The sequence below is a fragment of the Bremia lactucae genome, linkage group LG6, assembly GCF_004359215.1.
Source record: "Bremia lactucae strain SF5 linkage group LG6, whole genome shotgun sequence".
Taxonomy (NCBI): domain Eukaryota; phylum Oomycota; class Peronosporomycetes; order Peronosporales; family Peronosporaceae; genus Bremia; species Bremia lactucae.
The window spans coordinates 5,954,726-5,976,304 of record NC_090615.1 but is presented as its reverse complement, the minus strand read 5'-3'; the positions used below and the strand labels follow the sequence as shown (position 1 = coordinate 5,976,304).

Below are 21,579 nucleotides of genomic sequence, written 5' to 3'. Positions count from 1 at the left end.
CAAAAATTGAAAAAGCGAACCAGATGTACTCCGGCAAAGCACGCATACCACGTATGGTGGCGGCTACTCCTCGAACTTGCACGATAATCCCTCGTAATGAAGGTGCTTCAGCGACTCAAAGTTCTATTACCGAAGAATTGACAACGAAGGTCGTCTGTAGATCCCTTTTGGACTTTGGTACATCCACGTAAAATCATAATTAATCTTCAAAAAATCCTTGCAAACTATTAGTATTCAAGTAACAGCAAAGTAAAATTTATGACTGCTTCATAATTTCGCGTCTGTCACAAGTATTTACGTCGCGTTGCGTGATACAATCGCACGCGCTCGAATCTAGCACCGAGAAATCACTGCAATGACGCGCCAGCCGAGCTCGCGTGCGTGGGTCTCTGTGCCGTGCGAGAATCCGTCAGTGGCACCATGTCCCCGCTCGCTCCACGTTTGCGCAGTGCGCAAGGATTCGCTTTACATCTTTGGAGGTGTGGATTCCATTCTTTCAAAAAAAAAACAATCGACAACAACTTGTATTTTCTATCAAATAGCTGCAACTAGTACACAGTCAAAGACTTGTATCTAAGCTAATGGCGTGTGTGTTTATGATACTTTCTGTCAACTGACTCTTCCTGAGTAGGCTACGATGGTTCGAATCGCATTAACGATTTCTACGAGTTCAATTTTAAGCGCAAGCTCTGGTCAGTGGTATTGGCCATTGGATCCGCACCAAGTCCACGCGATCGTCATGTGTCCGTAGTCTACAACGATTCTTTTTACGTATTTGCGGGCTTTGACGGCAGTTCCCGTGTGAATGATTTTATCGAGTACAACTTTTGTACGTTTTCCTCGTATTGAATACAATCGTGCATGTTGCTATAAGCACTGGTGCATTCAGTGTCGCAGCGATGGAGTAACGTTGTGGTTAGTGCTGGATTGCCACCGACAGCCCGACACAGTCATGCCGCGGTAGTGTATGGTACGCTTATAAAGGACGTTCTACTTGAGAACTCCATTGAATGGCATGAATGTGATTTAGACAAATCAATGTATTGTTTTGGCGGATACGATGGGAGTTACCGAAACGATTTTCATGAATTTAATTTTGGTACTTTTTCGTTGCGGCATGCTCAAAACTTATTGATGGCAACTTTCAATAAATTGTACTTTTGGGTTTTCTTTCTTTTTTTATATAGATACCAATACATGGTCAATCGTGGCCCCCATCGGACGTGTTCCACGACCTCGGTATGGTCTACTTGTAATTGAAAACGTGACAAGAAAAAAACAACTCACGATTGCCTACATGATTAGATATCGATCGTCCTTGGTGGTGCATAACCACACATGCATTCTTTTTGGCGGTCATGATGGTTCTCGTCATCTGAATGATGTTCATGTGTTTGATTTCAGTAAATGCTTGCATTCGATCTTCCCATTTTTTATATTTTTTGGCTCACCAAGTTTGATATGTGATGAAATACTGGGCCTTAGATACGCGAGTGTGGTCAATACTTGCAATCGGAGGCCCTGCACCCATTGCGCGTGATAGCCATGTAGCTATTACTCACGTAAATTCAATGTACATCTTTGGCGGTAGCACGGGCACTGCAGTGAATGATTTCTATGAGCTTCATCTTGGTACGAAGCGAAATGTCGGGTATTGTTGATCCACTGGCATATTTTTTGTTTTTCGTATTCTACTTGTTTAGACACGAAAACATGGCAACCAATGCATTTCAATGGCCCGCCACCCGGACAGCGCTTTTGCCACGTTGGCGCCATTTACAACTCGAATTTGATTGTTTTTGGTGGCTATGATGGAAGTAGCCGGCTCAATGACTTTAAGCAATTCCAATTTGGAGATCACGAGCTTCAATTGGACATTCCAGACAGCACGATTCTTAATGATCTACGCTTGTTAGTAAACAATGACATTATGAGTGACGTCACGTTTATTGGTGCGTGTAGCCCCCCACAAACGTATTTAAGCGCTTTGAATTTCCTTTTAAAAAGACGTTTGTCGTGTCATGCTGTTAATTAGTCGAAGGTGTTCCTGTTTACGGGCACAAAATTCTCTGTATTCGCTGCAAGTACTTTCACGCGATGCTTACCGGAGAGGTAAGCAAATGAAAGTTTTGTCATGTCTGAAAATCTTCCTCGATCTCTTGTGATTTCGTCGTAGATGCTGGAAAGCCGAGCGCGAGAGATTTCAATTACAGACGTCCGTCGCCCTATTTTCATCTCATTGATGGAATATCTCTATACGGATTGCTTAGACGTGGCCGTCGAAGTGGCCATGGAACTCTTTGTCACAGCGGACCAGGTAGGCAACAACAAAAATAGCTGGAAGTACAAACATGAGTGCTAAAACGTTTTTTTTTATTGTGTGTGATTACAATAGTATGGTGTTGAACGTTTGAAACGCATCTGCGAGAATAAAATGCTGGGGTCATTATGTATTGAAAATGCAGCAAGTTTGTTCCATGCTGCCGACTTGCACAACGCAACAGTTTTACGAGACCAATGCGTCACCTTTATGCTCCATCACTTTGATGCGGTGACGAAGACTGATGCGTTTGAAGAGATGGGTCGAACAAACGTTGAATTGGTCTTTGAACTATTAAAGCTTCGTTGACAACACTTTATCGAAAGCCCACAAGGATTTGAAGACCTTGTCGCGGGATTCGGTTATTTTATCAGACCAGCTCTTTGTTGAAATATAGCTCGAAATTGTCCATATGCTCACTAATCTTACCGTATGCAAGCATTCCGAGAAGTTGTATTGATGCTGAGCAAGAAATGTCGGACGAAGCGATTTCACTTCGATCCTGTTCGCACGTCATTCCTCACTTTCTGGAAACAAATCCTTCGTAGGAAGAGAAACAAGATTTACACAAGAGCCTTTTGTAGGCAATTATCTTTGTTCACATTATATTTTATGTGGATTATGTGATTGAAGACTTCAATCTAAAATTGCAATAATTTCCTTGTTTAAACGAAAGTAGTTTATTGTGCAGCACGTCATTGAGGAATTTGTCTGCACCAAAAAATGGTATTGTTTGACCCGCTACATATAATAGTTATTGAATGAAAACAACGACCTGGTACGAGAGGGCGCGATTGCACCTTTCGTAGTCTCTTGCTGATAATTATTTTGCATGCGGACATGAAAAAGCTGCTTGGAAGCTATGCTATCGGTGCAGATATATACGTTTCTATAGCGGCTTCGGCACAAGGTGCTTCACTAGCTAAGCGTTTTAATACGAATCGTGCGATAGTGACTATTCCCGACGCTGGTCAGAGAATTATTGCCGACGAGTATATCGTTCGGTTTTACAACCTCAAAGCCCATTTGAAGCTCTGCTAACGTTCGAGATACGACCGGCTCTTGCTCTTTCCAAATCAGCACTTCCTCTGACGTCGAAATATTCCGCTTGATCGCATCCACAATAATTCGCAAGCGCTCTATCAAAGGTCGTTCCCACACAAGAAGTGCGTGGGCTAAGAAACGATCAACGTGCAAACGTGGAAAAGGAATCGCGCCTGGAGCACATTCTCGGTTAGGATCAATGCCATGAAAATCGGATCCTCCCAACTAAAGTAACAAAAGAGGACAAAGGTTAGTACTAGTCAACTCGATTGTATTGCAAAAGCGCGTACCATGAGCAGTCCGGATTCCTTCGCTAACGCCCCATACATATCAATTTTATTCCTGTCGTGGTACACTTCAATACCCTTCACAGATGGCATTGAGACGCTTACATCCGTACAACTACAGGACTAATGCAATAAACTAAAGCGTACCTGAATGCCTAGCGTGGCCAGCTTGGGTACCAATGTCATTGGATCCTAACACGGTCAATACAATAGCCATTAATATAGAAAAAATTGTCAAAAACGATCGAAAGCAACGTACTTTACAGCACCAAGGGTGTGCAAGAACCGAGACCCCTCCGGCGCTAGCAATGAGCTTAATGGCTTCTTCCGGAGGAAAATCTTCACCCTTTACAATACATTACTTTTTATTGTAAATGGTGATCAATAAGATGGCAATAAGTTTAAAAACACACAATACCTCAACATAAGCAGGACCGTCGTTATGCAAATAGCGCGCAAATGCCTGACGAAATGTAGTGACATGGCCTGCCTCGACAAGAGCTTCAGCAACATGCGGTCGCCCAGGCGCAGCTTCTCCAGCAATTTCTAGCACGCGCTCCCACTTAAGTTGGATACCCATTGCCTCCTACAATACAATAATGCACATTTGTTAGTTGCATCAAAGGAGAAACAATAAACGAAATACTTGCCAACTTTTTAAGCATTCCCTTGCCACGTTTATGCCGACCAGCGCGAATTTTTTGCAACTGGGTTTCGAGCTCAATACTATTGGATCCTGGGGAAAAGTATCCCAAAATGTGCAAATTTTCACCGCCTTTGACTTCGGCACTAATTTCAACGCCTGGAATTACAAACACGCCGAGTTTCTGCGCCGCGATGATTGCCTCGTTCACTCCAGACATTGTATCGTGATCCGTTAGAGACATGTATGTAACTCCATTGGTCGCTGCCTTAGCGACCACTTCACTCGGCTTGAGCTTGCCATCGCTGCATACACTAATAAGTTGAAAAATATTAGCTGTGATTCAATTGTTATAGACCTACATTCCATCATGGCAAAAAAAAAACACTTTTGTTGCACCTGTGTAAATGAAAATCTCCAATTGCTGTGTGACCTAATAAATTATCAGAAGAGTCACGAGTCGCCGCGTGAGTTGAGGAATGGTAACCATCATTGGACGGGAACATGGCGTCGTGAAGCGCTTCGTAAGCTGCAACAGAGGTTGTACTGCGGGCGATTGATATAGAGCACTTACGATTAAAATTAGATTGCAAGTTTACAGGTTTGCGTTTACTGCCTCGTATGGTCTTCTTGTGTTTTTTCCGGTGCCCACTCGACGACAACGACACCATTAATCTGCATTAAGTCCAAAATTTGATGAAGCATTAATTTATAAAGGAGCACGTCAAAACTAATTTCTTGCAAAATTGGCACGACAATTATGTTGATATTGAATTGTGATATTTCTTTAGCAGCTCAATCTATACGAGTATTGTTTTCCGAAATAACACGTATATTAAACCATTTATTAGCTATTTGTTGTCATGCTTTAGACGTAGCTCCAAGAATTTTAATAATACTTAAACTATTTTAAAGTGGCACGAAAGCCAGTGGCTGATGATAGAACACCTTGTGTCGAGTTCCACTAAAGCGCTTACTGCTATAAGCGATCGTCGCTCAGAATCGCAGGCTTTGTCATTAAAAAGGTGTCAAGACTTTGCTTGAGCCTCGGAAAATGTTATTGTCACTAGCAATGGTCGGATGTTATATCGTTCGTCGCTTCCTCCAGGCAAGAGACCGCCATCGCCTTCACCGTCTTGTTCATCTCCAATCGGGGCCCGTACTGGTTTTCTACTATATCAAGTCTGGTTGTAACAAGTAGCTCTCGAATGCACTGTTCTTGCTCAAATGCGTACCCATTGTTTGTCGTACTCCATCCCCATCTACAATAGTGGTTGTATGTGTAGACGGTCTTTTGGTGTCTTGCACGAATACAACCCTTGTCCACTAGTTATTTGAAGACACGCACGTGCTAGAGGTGAAGGGTCTCGGATATGTGACAAAGTTTCTTGGCATGATATAGGCAGCTGTCAATATAACACCGCACAAACTTTAATTACACTAATGTCTTGTGCAGAAGTGCCGCATAGAGTCGTAGAGACTACTTCAGAACGCAACTTGTCCTCTGCAACCTTGATGAGCTACCTTGCACCTATTCCCGTCAATAGCCATACCTAAGGGGAGGTGTATATTTAATCACAGATTGTCTTCCTTCTCAAATTTACGTATGCGTAAGGACATCGCCGCGTCGCGCAGGGACTCGCTAAAATCTTGCGAGCGCCAGCCCTATTTTCGCCGTCGCCACATTCATCACTGCACTGAACGTCATGGTATAATTTATATCACAAGATTGTTCATTGCCACTAATCTAGCCTTGTATCGCTCCAGCATGGCATCGGCGTGGCGCTTGGCTTGAAATACCCATCTTAGTGTAACATCTTTCTTTCTGAAGGTACTAGCCCGACTTCCCACGTGCCGTTTACCTCAAACGACTCGATCTCGGAAGTCATTGCTTGCTACCAATTATCCGAGCATGGTGACTGCAACGCTTCGCGGTAAGTCTTAGAGTACCTGCTTTGCTTCCATGTGCCGCGTAATAATTCGTCTAATTAGTAGCTTTCTCGCTTGAATTATTTTGTTGTCTTCGAAATTTTAATCCACGCGGCACTACTTAACGCTTGATTGTTTGCCTCGACTGCCACGTTTCTTCCTTTCCTTCTCACTTCGCAGCGGCAAGCGATGTCACGGTTATCATAAAATGGCTTCCTTTTGTTAATTTCCCATACATCTCTAGCATTGATGTTCAAGCGTCAGGTCCACACTATCGAACTATTTTTAAAATGGACAATTCCCGATATCATTCAGCGTCTCGATATTCTCGACGTGCTTCGTCGTCACGACCACCCGTTTACGCAGGATATAAACCTTGTAACCTCTTTTTTTTAAAAATTATTCTGACCTCTGCCCGATGTTTTTCAAGCTCTTTTCCTGGGTTGTGCACGACGCTTCCAAACACTACAATGTCTGATAAATAAGTAATTTCCTGTCAACACCTCCAAAGACGAATTACGCTTCAAGTTTGCACTAGTCGGACTGCGGTTGAGAACACATGTAGCATATTTGAACTGCTTCGCCCCAGAATTACAAAGGCCACTCTAAAAAATCGTGCACCTCGCCTTGTTCAGCACTGTGCGATGCATTCTTGAGGCCTTCCCGTTCGACGCCTGACTCTTCGTTTCATTCACTTGGCACCGCACTCCTGTATACATACAGAACTTGTCAACACACTTTTACTCACCGCCTCCGTCAATAAGTAATATGAGTACCTTGCAGTTGTACATTTTCTCGAAGTATGCTAAGAAGTGCTCGAAAATCCTTGCAGAATGATCCTTGTTTTGGCCATAATAGCTCAACAGCGTGGTCAATAAAGTTCACCATAGAGCGATTCTTATTCCTGTCTGTGGGTGTCATCGAGCCCTCGAAGTCGCTGCAAATGACGCTTCCGATGTGATCGGTTGCGGAAATTTCTCCGGTGTCTTCTTGACTGAACGGTTCTTTGCCTGTTTTCCTTTCACGCAGGTGAGGCAATTTGTACGGCTGCGATTAATTAATTCGTTCCCTGACAAAAAATCGTCGACCATCTTTTCGACGGTTTCGAGCGAGAAGCGGCCCAACAATTTGTGTAGATCCAGTAGCGCATAATTATTTTTGGCATCGCTAACGTTTTTACGTCCCCACACCGCACTGTGCTTGACGGTCGTTGTGGAGGCTGCCTTCAACTTTGATGTCAGAACATTTTTTCTTTCGCGACCACAAACACATTAGCTCCATCCTTCGCCTGCTTGAGGTATTGTTTACCTTCACCGTATGACTAAACTTCCTTTTTTCTCCAATTGCAGTATGACAGCAAGGTGTGCGCCAGGACTTCGTCATTTTACACACTGTGACTTGTCGTTGCAATCCATTCGCACGCACCAGCATATTGACTCTACCTACTTTGGTAGCCAAGGTCGTCTGGCCGTCGGCGACTTAACACGATTTACCACAGACGTTCGCATCGACCAGTATCTTTGGATTCATGATGAGGTGTCAACTCGCACCACTTTTCAATTTACACGTGCGACTTGAGCCCTCGTAGCCATTCCCTACGCTAAGTCCAAACACCGCGAGCGACGAGTCGGAGTTTTTCTTGCAGTCTCGCTTGATGTGGCCAACGCCCCCCCTAAATAATATGTGAAATGACATAAAAAAGGCAAAGAAGTACAAATAATTATCTGAAAATTATTTGACGAAATAGTTCCAATATTACCAAATTTGATAATATTGATGCAATAAGACATTAATCTATTGTTTGGTTGATTTTAGTTCAAATCAACCCCGCCAATTGTTATACGACATGATCGTGCGGTGTGCAAGGGGGCGCCATACATAGTTCGCTATTAATATAATTAAGTCAGTAGTTGATAGAAGATCGTTACGCAGAAGCTTAATATATTAATACAGTTTTTGTAAAATTCTGTTCCAAGCCTTAGTCTAGACCCTACAAGATAAGTCTTCTTCGCTTTATAGAAACCTTTCTCTCCACCTTTGTGTACGTGAAGTTCCGAGGCACCTCACCTACACTGTAATCAGTGTAAGGCTTCATAGTACTTATCAGTGATAGTAAAAGGTGCCCCGTTACAAATAGCATGTCTGTGTTTGACGAGGATGTCCTGTCGGATGTGCGGGATGATGGATGCCGTTTCGTATCGAAAATTTAAGATATGCGTAGTACTGAAGTGGCGCCAATCCTTGGCGCGCGGCGCGACTCTTGGGAACGCGGCGACTGCTAGGGCACGGCGATTGTACATGAGGAAGGTGACTTTGACTAGGTGCACAGGAGATGTCAATGTGACAGATGTAGTGTGGCAAATTAAAATCGTCTAATATATTCCTCAGTTCTATATTTAGCTTTACGGTAGACCTGGACTTGAATGGTTATGATTGCTTCCGATACCACCGACCCGAATACCACTCAGGTCAGCGAAGGAGCTAGCGAAGGCACGAAATCTCTCTTCGAAACAGTGAGAATAGATCTTTTGAAGACGGGAGCGATCGACTTAATAGATTGTAACGACTCATCGGAAGTCTGATTTGTGATCTAGCGTGGGAACGAAGCGGTCAAACCAAGTGTCCTACCGCTGAGACCAACTTCCACATGATAAGCGCAGGAAGCTAATTTAATCAGTTCTTGGCGGCTATATAAAGCGCAACGAGAGCGGATTCGGTTTGAAAAGCGATAGGGATTGCGCCAGTGAATCCCACATCACTCTTCAGGTTACTGCCGCTGCAAAATCGACCTCCAGAACATTTTTCTACCGATGCTAGGATTGGCAGCTAAACACGATTTTCGGGCAGCGCAGGACTACGGTACAAGTTGTCAAGCGTAAAGGACGTAGAGTTACCGATTGAGCGTTTCACGGGTAAGGAATTGTATCCGGGGCTAGGATCGGGAATCGAGGATCGGGTCGGCAATTTCTGGATAAGATATTTTTGGCACAGCTCGTCAGTGGGGGTGACTGGCCGGGAAAGTTCAAGTTGGAAACATTCAATCGGTACCTGGATCATCCATCCAGACAATATTTTGACAAAATGAAGGCCAGCTGGGCGAGAGAGGCATATTCCGTGGTTCAGTTAATGAACAAGATACTTGAGTGTTTACGAGAAGAAAATAATCGTTGATCAAGCGACGCGGCTGACCAAGCTAGAGAGCCAACCAATAAAAAATAGGGTTACCGTTAATAATACTTGATCGCGATAGCGGTTGCAACAAATTGCCTTGACCGTTTGTGCTGCAGTACATCTATGACGGGGCAACGCCGGAGACAAGACGCGCGATGTTTACTCATTTGGATGGACTTCGCATAGATATTTGAGGCGAGCATGGAAGCTTAATGATTTCGCAAGCACATCAGAACATATGGTAAATGTGGACAGTGCGACAAGAAATTCAACGAACGGTCGAGGAGGGTACGGTCGGGAGTGCGTAAGGACAACAACAAATACAGTGACGTCAATCAATCTAAAGAGCTTTCACAGATGCAACGAAGCGGCATATGTACCTCAGGTTTTGGTAAGCATACCTCTCCAAAAATAATCCGAACAAATAATGATAAAACATCTAATTTAATCTTTCTGCCATTTTGCAGGGGCCCATGCTGTTTTGAAGCGATGGATACAGCGCTGAGCAGGTAACACGCTTGGTGGATGTCTACTGCTTGAAAAAGCACGTGATGAGCAGGAGCGAAACCTAAGCCAAAGCAACAAGAATCAGCAAACGCACAGCCTTTTTGACCACATTATTTTTTATGGACAAATGTCAAAAGAAAATTTCATGTCGTGTATTGAAATTGACATTGAAACAGTATTCCAAAGCTTTGCTCCCTTTTAATAAACCCTGCAGCAATATTATAACACCGACTTTAGGCAGCAATCGCATTCGAAAAATGCTATTACCTGGTGATATTTTGACAGAAAAAAATCGTGTCATGCATTGAAATTCAATGTCAATTTTAATGCATAACATTAGTTTTTCTTTTATGACATTTGTCTATAAAAATTTTTGGTGCTAAAGGTTGTGCGTCTGCTAATAGTTATTGCTTTGGCTGGACAAATGTCAAAAGAAAATTTCATGTCGTGTATTGAAATTGACATTGAAACACCATTACAAAGCTTTGCTCCATGTAGATAAACCCTGCAGCAATATTTTAACACCGACTTTAGGCATCAATCGCATTCGAACAATGCTATTACCTGGTGATATTTTGACAGAAAAAAATCGTGTCATGCATTAAATTCAATGTCAATTTTAATGCATAACATTAATTTTTCTTTCATGACATTTGTCTATAAAAAATGTGGTGCTCAAGGTTGTGCGTCTGCTAATAGTTATTTCTTTGGCTGAGGTTTCGCATTTGCTCATCACATGTTTTTTCAAGCAGTAGGAGGTACCAACCGTGTCACCTGTTGAGATCTGTATTCATCGCTACAAGACAGCATGGGCACCTGCAAAATGGTAAATAGGTTAAATTAGTTTCTTTGTCCTTATTTTTGTAAGGATTATTAGGGTGAGGTATGTTTACCAAAATCCTGAGGTACATAAACCGGCACCCAATATTTATTATTACTCTATAAGGTAGTAGTAATTATGTAACGGGACACCCCGTTACACTATTTGCCCAACTGTAGCTACTTTTATCTAAATAAAACCACTTGACCATCATCACTACTTCGTCATACTTTTAAGTAATGAAAAGATCAAGTAAGCACTAGTTGGCATATGCGAAGTATATTTATTCAAGGTTCTTAGTTCGCAAAACTATTTGCTACCTTAAATCCAATCAGATCTCTTTAAACCTTCATAAAGCTCTGAAGTCATCGCCTGACGTCATCCTAATGACGTCACAACCACCATCGGACCACCGCCATCGGAGAGTATACCGGTTACTAAAGGTATACTTGCAAATAGGTATCTATCGGTGTTCTGGCATCGCTGACGCCTTTGCTGTTCGAGACGTCCCCTTAACATCAACCTTGACAACACTCCCACTCGACATGACAGCTCTTGGGCCTTGTATTCCCAGCTTGCTTCGAAGCATTCAAAAATGTGACGCGGGAATCGGCTTGGTCGTTATGTCGGCAAGCATGTCAAGAGTAAATATATATTCATGGATCAGATGGCCGCCTTCAACCTTTTCCCTTACCGAAGTGATACCAAGTGTTGATATGTTTGGTCCGCTTGTAATAATCCTGATTTTCGCCAATGCAATCGAGCCTTAATTATCTTCAAAATCCTGACTGCAGTATTTGCAGACATCTCACCTAGTTCGCACAGAAATGTCTTGAGCCATACCGCTTCTTGCGTGGCCTCTGACAGTGCCAGATACTCTGCTTTAGTAGATGATAGAGCCACCATGTGCTGTTTCTTACTCTTCCAGCTTATGCACCCACCGCTCATTATAAATGCGCAGCTTAGTGACGCGGGGTCTCCGGACCAGTCCGCATCCGGTAATCATTGCAGTCCATCCTGGCTTGCAGCTTAAAACTCAATGCAGTGCGCTCTTATGACCTTGGATGTAATTAAACACCCTGTTTAGCGCTTGCCAGTGCGTCAGGCATGGGGCTGCCGCGAACTGGCTAAGAACTCCGATCGCCGCAGCTAGATCCAGGCGTGTGTCTACCATAAGGTGCGTTAGGTAGCCAGCATCATTTCGATACGAGCACCGATCATTGTCTCGTTGTGCTTGCATCCTCCTTCGTGCATGGACTTGGTCAGCTTAAGTTCTGAATTTCGAGGCGTCCTGACGGACTTGCAGTTTTTCATCTTAAAATTAAGCAAAATTTCTTTAGCGAATTGGTCTGGTGGTTCGCATTTGATGCCCCAATATTGGTGTCTTGTTCACTCTCAGCCACCGATTTCAGGTGATGGATATAGGTCAACTAAAGCTCTTTCTCGGGATTGAGCTTTAGTTGACCTATATCCGTCACCTGAAATCGGTGGCTGAGAGCTGCTTAGATTTTCAAGCATCTTGTTGGTGCTACTAGCCAAAATCAGATCGTCAACGTAGAGTGCAATGACGATAATGTCTTACCATAACGCTTCGTATATACGCAGTGATCAGAATTGCACTTCTTGAAATCTAGTCCCAGCATGAACTCGTCGATCTTCTTGTTCCACATGCGGGGCGACTGCTTCAACCCGTACAGTGTCGTTGAAACTTGCACATATAGTCTGGATTGGCTGATCTGTAAAGCCATCAGGCTGCATCATGTAAATAAAGTTGATACGGCGACCTGTCCGTGACAACACCTCGCACGGAAGACAGAGGTCATGACTGCTTCACCCCAATACGTCGTTTTAAGTTCGGCGTGCTCAAGCGTGCATCGTGCACATACCACTAGCGTCCGATTCATGCGTTTAGCCACTCCGTCTAGTTGCTGAGTATAAGGTGGCGTGAACTTTTGCTTGATGCCACGATGTTTGCGAAACTTGTCCATTTTGCTCGATATATGCTCGCCACCATTCTCGCAGCGAATGGCTTTAACAACTTTGCTAGTCTGCGTCTCGGCAAACGCAACAAACTCAGCAAATTTGTCTGCCATTCCGATTTGTTGCGCAGCAAAAATACCGTGGCGTAGTGCGAGTACTCGTCCGGAAACGTGACGTAGTACCTATTGCCGCTAAAAGTCGTTGACTCCATGGGTCTACATACATCACTGTGAATAACTTCTAATAGTTTCTTCGTATAATAAGGCGACTTTGGCATGGAAAAATTTTGCGTTTGTTTGCCAAGCGCACAACCATCGCACAACTCCCACTTTTTGACCGATGCAAGATTGATGTCAATGCCGTAGTCGAAGGTGGCAGAGGTACGAAGTGGCGTCCCTATAGCATCCCGACGAGCTTGTCTATAGTGTCAGGCTTCATGCACAGCTTGAACAGGCCTTTACCCTCACGGGATCCAAGCTTCAGTTGCAGTCCTTTTGCTTTAACAAAGCAGCTATCGCTCTCAAACGTGACCGGTCCAACGTCCTTTGTGAAACGTTCAACTGAGAAAACATTGCGCGAAACCTTCGGAATGTATCATACTCCGCAATGCACACCTTTCTTGATTCCACGTGGTGTCTTCATCGACATCACAATGTCACCGGTCCCGATTGCTTGAACGACACCGTTGTTTGCGAGATGAACATCAACCGGAGAAATGTGCTTGTGGTTTTTCATGAACTCTTTTGAAAACTTCATGTGCTGCATCGCACCTGAGTCTACCAGCCACACACACCTCGTCTTAATGGCTCTTGAATTTCAACCAACCGAGAAAAGAAAATCACCAGAGTCTTCTTCGCTCTGCGCGATATTAGCACGCTGTGGAGTGCGTTGTCGATCTGTGTTTACACGAATTTTCACCGGGCACTTAGCAATCTAACCTTGCTTACTGCAGTAGTGACGGGCACTACTGACCTTAATTGATGGTTGGCGTTTCCTCACGCCACCCGTTGTCTGTTGTTATAAACGCTTGTCCTTGCCCTTGTGCGGCTCCTTCGACGCCATCACGTTGTTCCTTGCGTTTCATATCTTCATGCAGTAGCCGAGATGTCACAAGCTTTCACGATAAAAAGTCGGGTCTTGACTCCAATGCCGTAATTAGGAGCACTTATGACTCGCTTAAACTTACGAGAAGCGCGATGACTAAATCGTCTTTGCTGACCGAAGCGCACGTTGCGTCGAGCTGCTGCGCCAGCGTCTTGATCTTGTTGATATGCTGTAGCACATCATCACCTCCGTGTATCATCGTCGTGTTGAAACGCCGACGTAAAAAATGATGTTTGGCCAAACTCTTCTTCTCAAAATGCCCCTCCAGATGCGACTGTGCATCTGTGCGCCATTAGCCGATCGAATTAAAGGCAGCTGCGAATCCTTCATGGCAAGACCAATTATCTCCATGGCCTTGCGAGACTTCGCTTTTAAGTCGCCTGGTTCATCGGGTTCGACAGGTGCTCAGGCTTCACCTCCCCGCTCACCACATCCCATAAGTCCCGCTGTTTCAACACGATCTGCATCTTGAATTTCCACAGATGGAAGTTTGCACCGTCAAATTTGTTGATACGGGTGGTCGTAGCCACAGAATTTCTCATTGCAAGAGCGAGGGATGGGGCAGGGGCAGCAGAGTCAGTTGGTCTTGGGCTTATAACCTAATGAAAATATCAAGTGAGCACTAGTTGGCAAAATGCAAAGTAAATTTATTAAACGTTCTTAGTTCGCCAAACTATTTTCTACCTCTAAGCCACTCATTACTCTTAGCCATTCAGATCTCCTAGAACCTTCCAGAAGCCTTTGACGTCATCCCAACACAACCACCGTCAAACAACCGCCGTCGGAGACTATAACGATTACCAATGGCATACTTGCCTACCGGTATCTACCGGTGTTCTGGCATCGGTGATTCCTTTTCTGTTCGAGACGCCCTCTTATAGCATCGTTTACAACATTAAGGGCGTTTAGCTTTGAGGGCATTCCAGTCGTTGATCTGAAGCTTGCTATGGTGCGCTGCGCGAGAACTGACACCTCATTTGCCGCGCACTGAGCTAGCTAATGCGCCATGTGAGTGCAATTGGCAATATGCTAAGCAGATCGCAAAATATCAAAAAGGAACGATGATTTTATCTTTTTTGTTGAAGGGCGATGATGTTAAGTCCAAGAACGGAAGCGTAACACTCGAAGGATACAACGATGCGGATTATGTGGTGGACCGCAAGAATCGAAAATCTGTCAGTAGTGGTGTGTTGTACATGAACCGGATACCCGTGGGGTGAGTTTGCAAATAGCAAGCAAAGTGTGGCCCTAACTACGATGGAAGCAGAGTTTATAGCGGGCTCAATCGTGGTGAGTAGGCTACTAGGGACGTGTGAACAGCTTAATAAAATCCGAATCAAGATAGAAGCTTCAATGATAATGCCCGTCGACAACGAGGCGGCTATTAAACAGATTACCGGCGAGAATAGCTCAGGGGGAGCTAAACGTACAGCAATGCGACACAATTTCTCAATATATATAAGCACCAGGAGGGTGCTGAAGGAGGTGTACTGAAAGTCGAGTATGATGCAGGCTGACGTGCTCACCAATGCATTTGCTGCTCCGCGACTACGCAAGCTACACGAGATAATGTCCCTGGTGTAAATACATCCCGGGAAGGAGTGTTGGGGAGGTGCCGACCCTTGGGACGCGGCGCGACTCTTGGAAATACGACGACTGATTAGGCACAGCGGCTGTTCATTAGAAAGACACAGGAGAGGCCAAGGCAACGGATCAAAGTGTGGCAAGTTAAATTCATCAAACACTCAGCTATACATTTAGCTTTACGGTAGCACCTTGACTTAGGCTTTACATAATCTCCACCGAGGGTGTGCGAGAATGTGATCTCAACTCAGTCACCTATGAAATCCCACAGGGAGATCGAATGTTACATTAAGAGTGATTGCATTACGAGGCAACAGGGGTCGCTGGATCGGCAACGATTTCTACGAAATTTCCAATTCCTTAAGAAGGCCATGCTGAATAAAATGGCAGAGATGTACGTAATCAAACTTCATGAACCGACGCCTTGATGGATCGAAAGCGGCCCAATAACTGCTACTAAAACGCAGAATGGAACTTTTGGAGTGGCTTGCGACGACGACGACACGTGAACTATTAAATGCACCGACGACAATTCAGTGACTGGTTGCGGATATGTTCCCATCCAAGGCAGAATTCGTACAATCGTTTTATAGTGATGCTTTGTGTATAAGCAGGCCTAAATAACCTGATGGATGTGCCGAAGCTTGTCGTGCACTTTGGCGGTGTTATAGAGTGCAATGATGAGTTGCAAAATTTCTTCGACAATTTTTGTTAATGTGTGTCTGGAACAGAAGAGCTCCCAAATCCTTTTTACAGTAGTGTGGTATCTAAGCAAATCTAAGAGCATGGAAACATATGCCATTTAAAGAGGCTGCTGGCTCGTCTGCAATGATACAGACTCAACCACGCAAGAAGCGCACGCGCCACGTTAACACGCCGATGTCGCTCAGTGCCATAATTACAATGTCGACAGCTGCTGCTGCTGTCGCATTAACTAGACTGAATGATCCATCTCACTTTCACGATTAAGATGCAGATCCGTCGCTCATTGTCGATTACAATGAGTCGACACCGAGCCAATGTGAAGTGATCGGATCCAAAAGCGGAATAAAATCAACAATTTTTTTTGAGATCCAAATGCTCACAAATTTAAAGCAAAACTTACTTACTTAGCTTGATCGCCGTCTCTTCTCTTTAGAAAGGGTACCGTGTAATACTCAATCGATAGTCTTCGACTAAATGAACACTTGGCTTCTTCAAGCGCCAATTCTAGTGCTCCTGAACAATACTTTATTGTACAGGATGGTAAGTGACTTACCCAATTTTGACATCGAACATTGATATTTCATGTCCAGATTTCGTCCTGTAGCGAACTCGTGTCAGGCACAAAATATTGTGCTACAAGGATAATATTTGATCTTAAACAACTTATTATTCAAGCTTTTCAAGTCAAGCTCTGCTCTAGATTAGTGCGAAAATCAATCCCTGTCACCAAACACTCATTTCTTTGTGTATTCATCAAATATTAGAGATCGTACGCATGGATAATATTTTGAGCTCAGCAAGATCTCGGCTCACACGCTCGAATAAATGAATGAATTCATGTTGAAGCAACGGAACACAGTATAATCAAAGGTGCGAAATACTAGATATCATGTCTGAAAGTTTTACTACTGATCGCAGTCATACTGTTTACAAGACATGGCTAAATATACTGCAAAGTGATAAGAAATACATATCGGGCATTTGTTTATCGATGAACCGTTTCAAATCTAGCTAATTTCTAAAATGTTTTAAAAGACGTTAAATAGCGCGTAAAGCGCTTGTAAATTCCTAGCGAGCGATCATATCTTCATTAAAAGTCAATCGCACAGAAGGGACTTCATTTCGGGGAACCTTTACACGCAACCATGGTGTGTACGACAACCAGACAAAAAGATAGCTTTTTTCATTCGGCTACATTTGGCCTTGTTTTTTTCTTTAGATCAGAAACTATCGGCGGAATAATAAATATTATCTTCTAGGAGGGGAAATAAATAAAGAAGTACAACATTATTATCGTTGTTGATTTTGACTTCAACAGTTCCAATATTTCCAAATTGGATAGTATTGATGCAATTAGACATTAGCTCTATTAATTGGGTGATTCAAGTCTAAATAAACCCGCCAATCGGTATAAGATACGATTGTTCGGTGCGCGAGGAGGCGCCATTCTTAGTTAGTTTTTAATAAAATAAGCTCAGTAGTAAATAGAAGATCATTACGTAGGAAACAAAAAATATAGTACAGCTTTACTTTTCTCTATTCTATAGCCTTCGTCTAGACCTTTTGAGCTAAATACTCTTAGCTTCATAAGAAATCTTTCTCTTCACCTTTGTGTGCGTGAAGATGCCTCGTTACACCTGGGAGCACTTTGTAGTATGTTTGCCATGTATCATATTAGCCTCAAATTAATTCTTATAGTGACTATAAGACAAGAAAAGCCCGCGGTCATTAAAGTATGCGCACATTGTCAGCTTTAGACTCCACTTGCAAATATTTGGCCCTTTACATTTGCTTGAATGTGCTCGGGATCTTCAAGATCCCCTTTTTTAATTGAGTGCACAGTCAACAGCATCACTATGCAAAGCTGACTTAACTAAGATGCCCCATTATGGTAGCACTCATAAACTTCTTCACGGATTGCGTCAACGCAACTAGCCTCTCGTGCTCCATTACAACCTCTGCCTGTTCTGGCAGTCTGTATCCATGGACTTCGTCTTCGGAATTTCCGACAACGAACATACGAAAAATGGTATTCCTGTTTGTTTTGATCTGTTCAGTAAAATTCTACATCTTGCTGCAGTACTGGAGTCGATCACAGCCAAAGGCTGTGATCGTGTCTTTGCTAACACTATAAATATAGTCCATTGGTTGCCCAGCAAACTGGGTTTAGATCGAAACCCTAGATTAATGGCGGAATTTTGGCAAATTGTGTTGAAATCACTTATGACACAATTGAAAATGTAAACTTCGGATGATCATAGAATAGATGGTCAGACGGAGCGAGCAAACCGTATTCTCAAAGAGATACTTCGCGGATACGTCTACTAAGTTAAGAATTAGAGAGAGTTCTTGCCGATGCTAGAATTTGCTAATAACAACTCGGCGCATGCTTCTACAAAGCATACACCATTTTCGTAAATGGCTTACGCCACCCACTTATACCCATCTTGTTTGAAGGCGATTCTTGTTCAAATAAGGGAGGGACTCGCTTGAGCAAAGAACCTTCTAGCTCTTGCTCATCACGCATTAGCACTAAGGCCAATGCGAAGGATACCAATGTTGATTTGATCAACATTGAAGTGAACGAACTCAGCAATAACAATAATGATATTACTGACTTCGATAACGATGCTGTTAGACTCAGCATCGATTAAAATATAATTAAATAATAGCGAATATACACTCAATAATGAAGAGATTGATATTTCGTCTGTGCCAGTCGGTCACACTGAAAGCAAAAATAAAACCCAGTCAGCAGGTGATTTCCTGTTGGCTAGAGAAGCAGTGATCTATTTAATATAGAATTTCATTGCAAATGCGGTCGACCGACAGAAACCGAACAATGAAAAAATAGAAGAACAAACATACTTCATTTTAAAATATTGACCTAGTCCTACTGTCTACGGTAAACCTACCAAAACATGTAGTGACGAATGTAGAAAGTAATAAATTACTGCCCAGCTGTATCGACCCCGTTTCGTGTACTGCATCGCTAAAGCAATGCCTACACAATCGAGCTGTCTCGTAAAATGCGCACGCATCCTACGTTATATATTGAGCGTCTCCTCCGTACCATCTGTACAAGGCTTATTCCAGTTCCGGATTACACAGGAACGATCAAGGCCATCCGCCAAAGCCTGATCGTCTCGAGCCAAAGCCTTATAATATCGGAAAGGAGTCTAATATACATGAGCCAGACGATCCACTCTTTCATCCAAGGAAGAGATTTTCTGACGAGCTGTCACCAGCTCATTTTGAAGAGACTGATGTGTTCTTTTGTTTGCCAGTTGATCAGTCGCAACCTCGCACAATTTCTCAACTGGTCACGAGAAAAATTATTTACCGTCGCCGCGGTGACGGGATCGCTCGTGATCAATGTCCTCCCTGAAAAAATAGAGGGCGTGATAACGATGTTGATTCGGGTCCGTCAAACAAGGCGAACTCGATTTTTCCCCCCTCTCCCCATCCATTGACGGATTTCGGTGGTGAGAGGCGGTTTCATGTTAAAAGCTTCTTAAACCACCGTGAGGTAAAGGGGGTTCAAACGAGTTATCTCGTTCGTTGGTGAGAGCATCCACCCTCGCATAATAGTTGGGGACCTCATTCCCAGCTGGTGATGGACATATTGGTTAGTACGACAATACGCATCCTCCTCGACAGAATGTCCATCGGAGAACGAGCGCTTCCCGCGCTAGTAAAAGGATTGAAGGCTCTCAATCTTTTGACGCATCTCGTGACAGATGATCGTCCTTCAATGGGGGCCTTTCAGGCAAAATGCTTTCTTAAGGTCATGCATGAACTGCACACTTAAAACAGCTTGTGCATGAGTCCCCCACGAGAGGCAAAAAAACTGCCTCTTTTAGACAAACGATGCAACTTGTAGCGTGCACTGACTACGATCCGCTTTTCGAACCGTTCACGGAAAGCATTAAGCTTGTCAAGCCAGACATCACGGCCTATGTTTTGTACATTCTGTACAAAGGCTGTCCAAGCTTGTAACGAAGGTTTGACAGCCTTTGCCTGATTGCAAGTGTACCATAGATGCCGGTAAAAGACATCGATGAAGAATTCCATCTCATCATCATCAGGCTTGTGAAGGAAGATGATATTGATAGTTGGTCATATCAATGAGGTTTCCTTTAGAGGGTTGCCAAGACCTTTTAGCAGGAGCGTATTGCAACGTATTGCGGTCCCTATCCTGTGGGCTCATGTTAACGTTAACGTAAACGTGGCCCGGGGGCGATCCCTAGCATCACTTATTTTCTGGTGATGCAAACTAGGACCACCAGCAGCACTCTTCACTTCGCGACCACTTAGTTCCAAGCGATGCATAAAAATGTCACCAGAGTGGTCATCGCCCACGAAGTCATCTGATGATGGCTCGCCACCAAAGAGGTCTGACGAGTCGAACAACCTTGTCATCACCTTTCTGGTCGTCACATTAGAGCCCAAAGGTCTAATGGACTGGCCCCGGCAATCCGGCAGCCGTTACAATAGATACTGAGGCGGGCGATGCCGGTGACTTGGCCAGTCACTTAAAGTTGGTGTAGCAGGTGGCTTGTAACCGTCGCCTGCAATATTATCAACAGATGACATGTTCCAATCACCTCCTACTCCCGTTGGAAGTGACACATCCCCCGCCGGGATGTGTCACCTCCGCTAATGGTAGATACATTAGCGTCTACTGAAGCATTTGCCTTACTGGCAGCTACACTGATCCCACGGGTCACGTACACAGACTTATTCGTCGTGCAAATTACAGGGAAAGATAAAAAAATCTTTCCTGTCACCCTACATCAGACACTATAGTGACTGTTGGTTGAGGGGGGTGATGTAACGGGGTGACCCTATCATTTCCTATGAGAGGGATAATACTATTTCTTTCATATAAGAGGAAATAAACAAAGAAGTACAAAATTATTATCGATATTAATTTTGACTCAAAAAGTTCCAACGTTCTTTCTAGATAATTAGATTATATTTATGCTATAGACATTACCTCTATTGATTGGTTGATTGAAGTCTAAATCCACCCCGTCAATCGTTATAAGACACGATAGTGCGGTGCGCAAGGAGACGCCATACTTAGTTTGATATGAATATAATAAGCTTAGTAGTAATTGGAAGATCGTTACGTAGGAAGCCACATATATTTATACAGTTTTACTTCTCTTTACTTCAAATCCTTTGAATTACCTTTGGTAGCTAAAGCCCTTTAGCTACGTAGAAACTTTACTCTATACTCTTGTGTACGTGAAGTTTCGAGGCACATCACCTACACTGTAATCAGTGCAAAGTTTACTTGTACTGATCAGGACTTGTGGAAGGTGCCTTGTTACAGTTAGCGTGTTTTATGACGCTTCAAAAGCTCATTTATGTTGTTGTGTTTTGTGACGCTCATGCAGCAGATCTTGGCGAAACCTCTTCGATCGCGGACGAATTATGGATATTCGGATCGGTGTGAAAAGAGATTTGTCGTCACGAG

General features: G+C 43.6%; 2 protein-coding genes across 2 annotated transcripts; one reads left to right on the top strand and one right to left on the bottom strand.

Moving 5' to 3' along the window:
* Positions 1-349: 349 nt before the first annotated feature.
* CCR75_000926 (uncharacterized protein) lies at positions 350-3,730 on the top strand. Its single transcript, XM_067959031.1, has 9 exons — positions 350-479; positions 632-829; positions 890-970; positions 1,188-1,324; positions 1,486-1,632; positions 1,704-1,952; positions 2,036-2,317; positions 2,396-3,594; positions 3,661-3,730. The coding sequence occupies exons 1-5, from the start codon at positions 356-358 to the stop codon at positions 1,549-1,551; spliced, it is 606 nt and encodes a 201-aa protein (XP_067818496.1). The 5' UTR covers positions 350-355; the 3' UTR covers positions 1,552-1,632; positions 1,704-1,952; positions 2,036-2,317; positions 2,396-3,594; positions 3,661-3,730.
* CCR75_000927 (uncharacterized protein) lies at positions 3,239-5,009 on the bottom strand (the record flags this gene model as incomplete). The annotated part of the gene is given in 7 exon segments (XM_067959032.1): positions 3,239-3,589; positions 3,655-3,774; positions 3,799-3,843; positions 3,911-3,997; positions 4,070-4,237; positions 4,257-4,599; positions 4,694-5,009. 7 exon segments carry the CDS (start codon positions 4,963-4,965, stop codon positions 3,239-3,241), a joined length of 1,386 nt encoding a protein of 461 aa, XP_067818497.1. The 5' UTR covers positions 4,966-5,009.
* Positions 5,010-21,579: the final 16,570 nt, after the last annotated feature.

Coding starts and splice junctions, on each gene's coding strand:
- CCR75_000926 (XM_067959031.1), top strand. CDS start 356: ATGACGCGCCAGCCGAGCTCGCGTGCGTGGGTCTCTGTGCCGTGCGAG. Junction 971..1,187: donor TCATGCCGCGGTAGTGTATG/GTACGCTTATAA, acceptor TTTTTTATATAG/ATACCAATACATGGTCAATC. Junction 1,325..1,485: donor GATATCGATCGTCCTTGGTG/GTGCATAACCAC, acceptor ACTGGGCCTTAG/ATACGCGAGTGTGGTCAATA.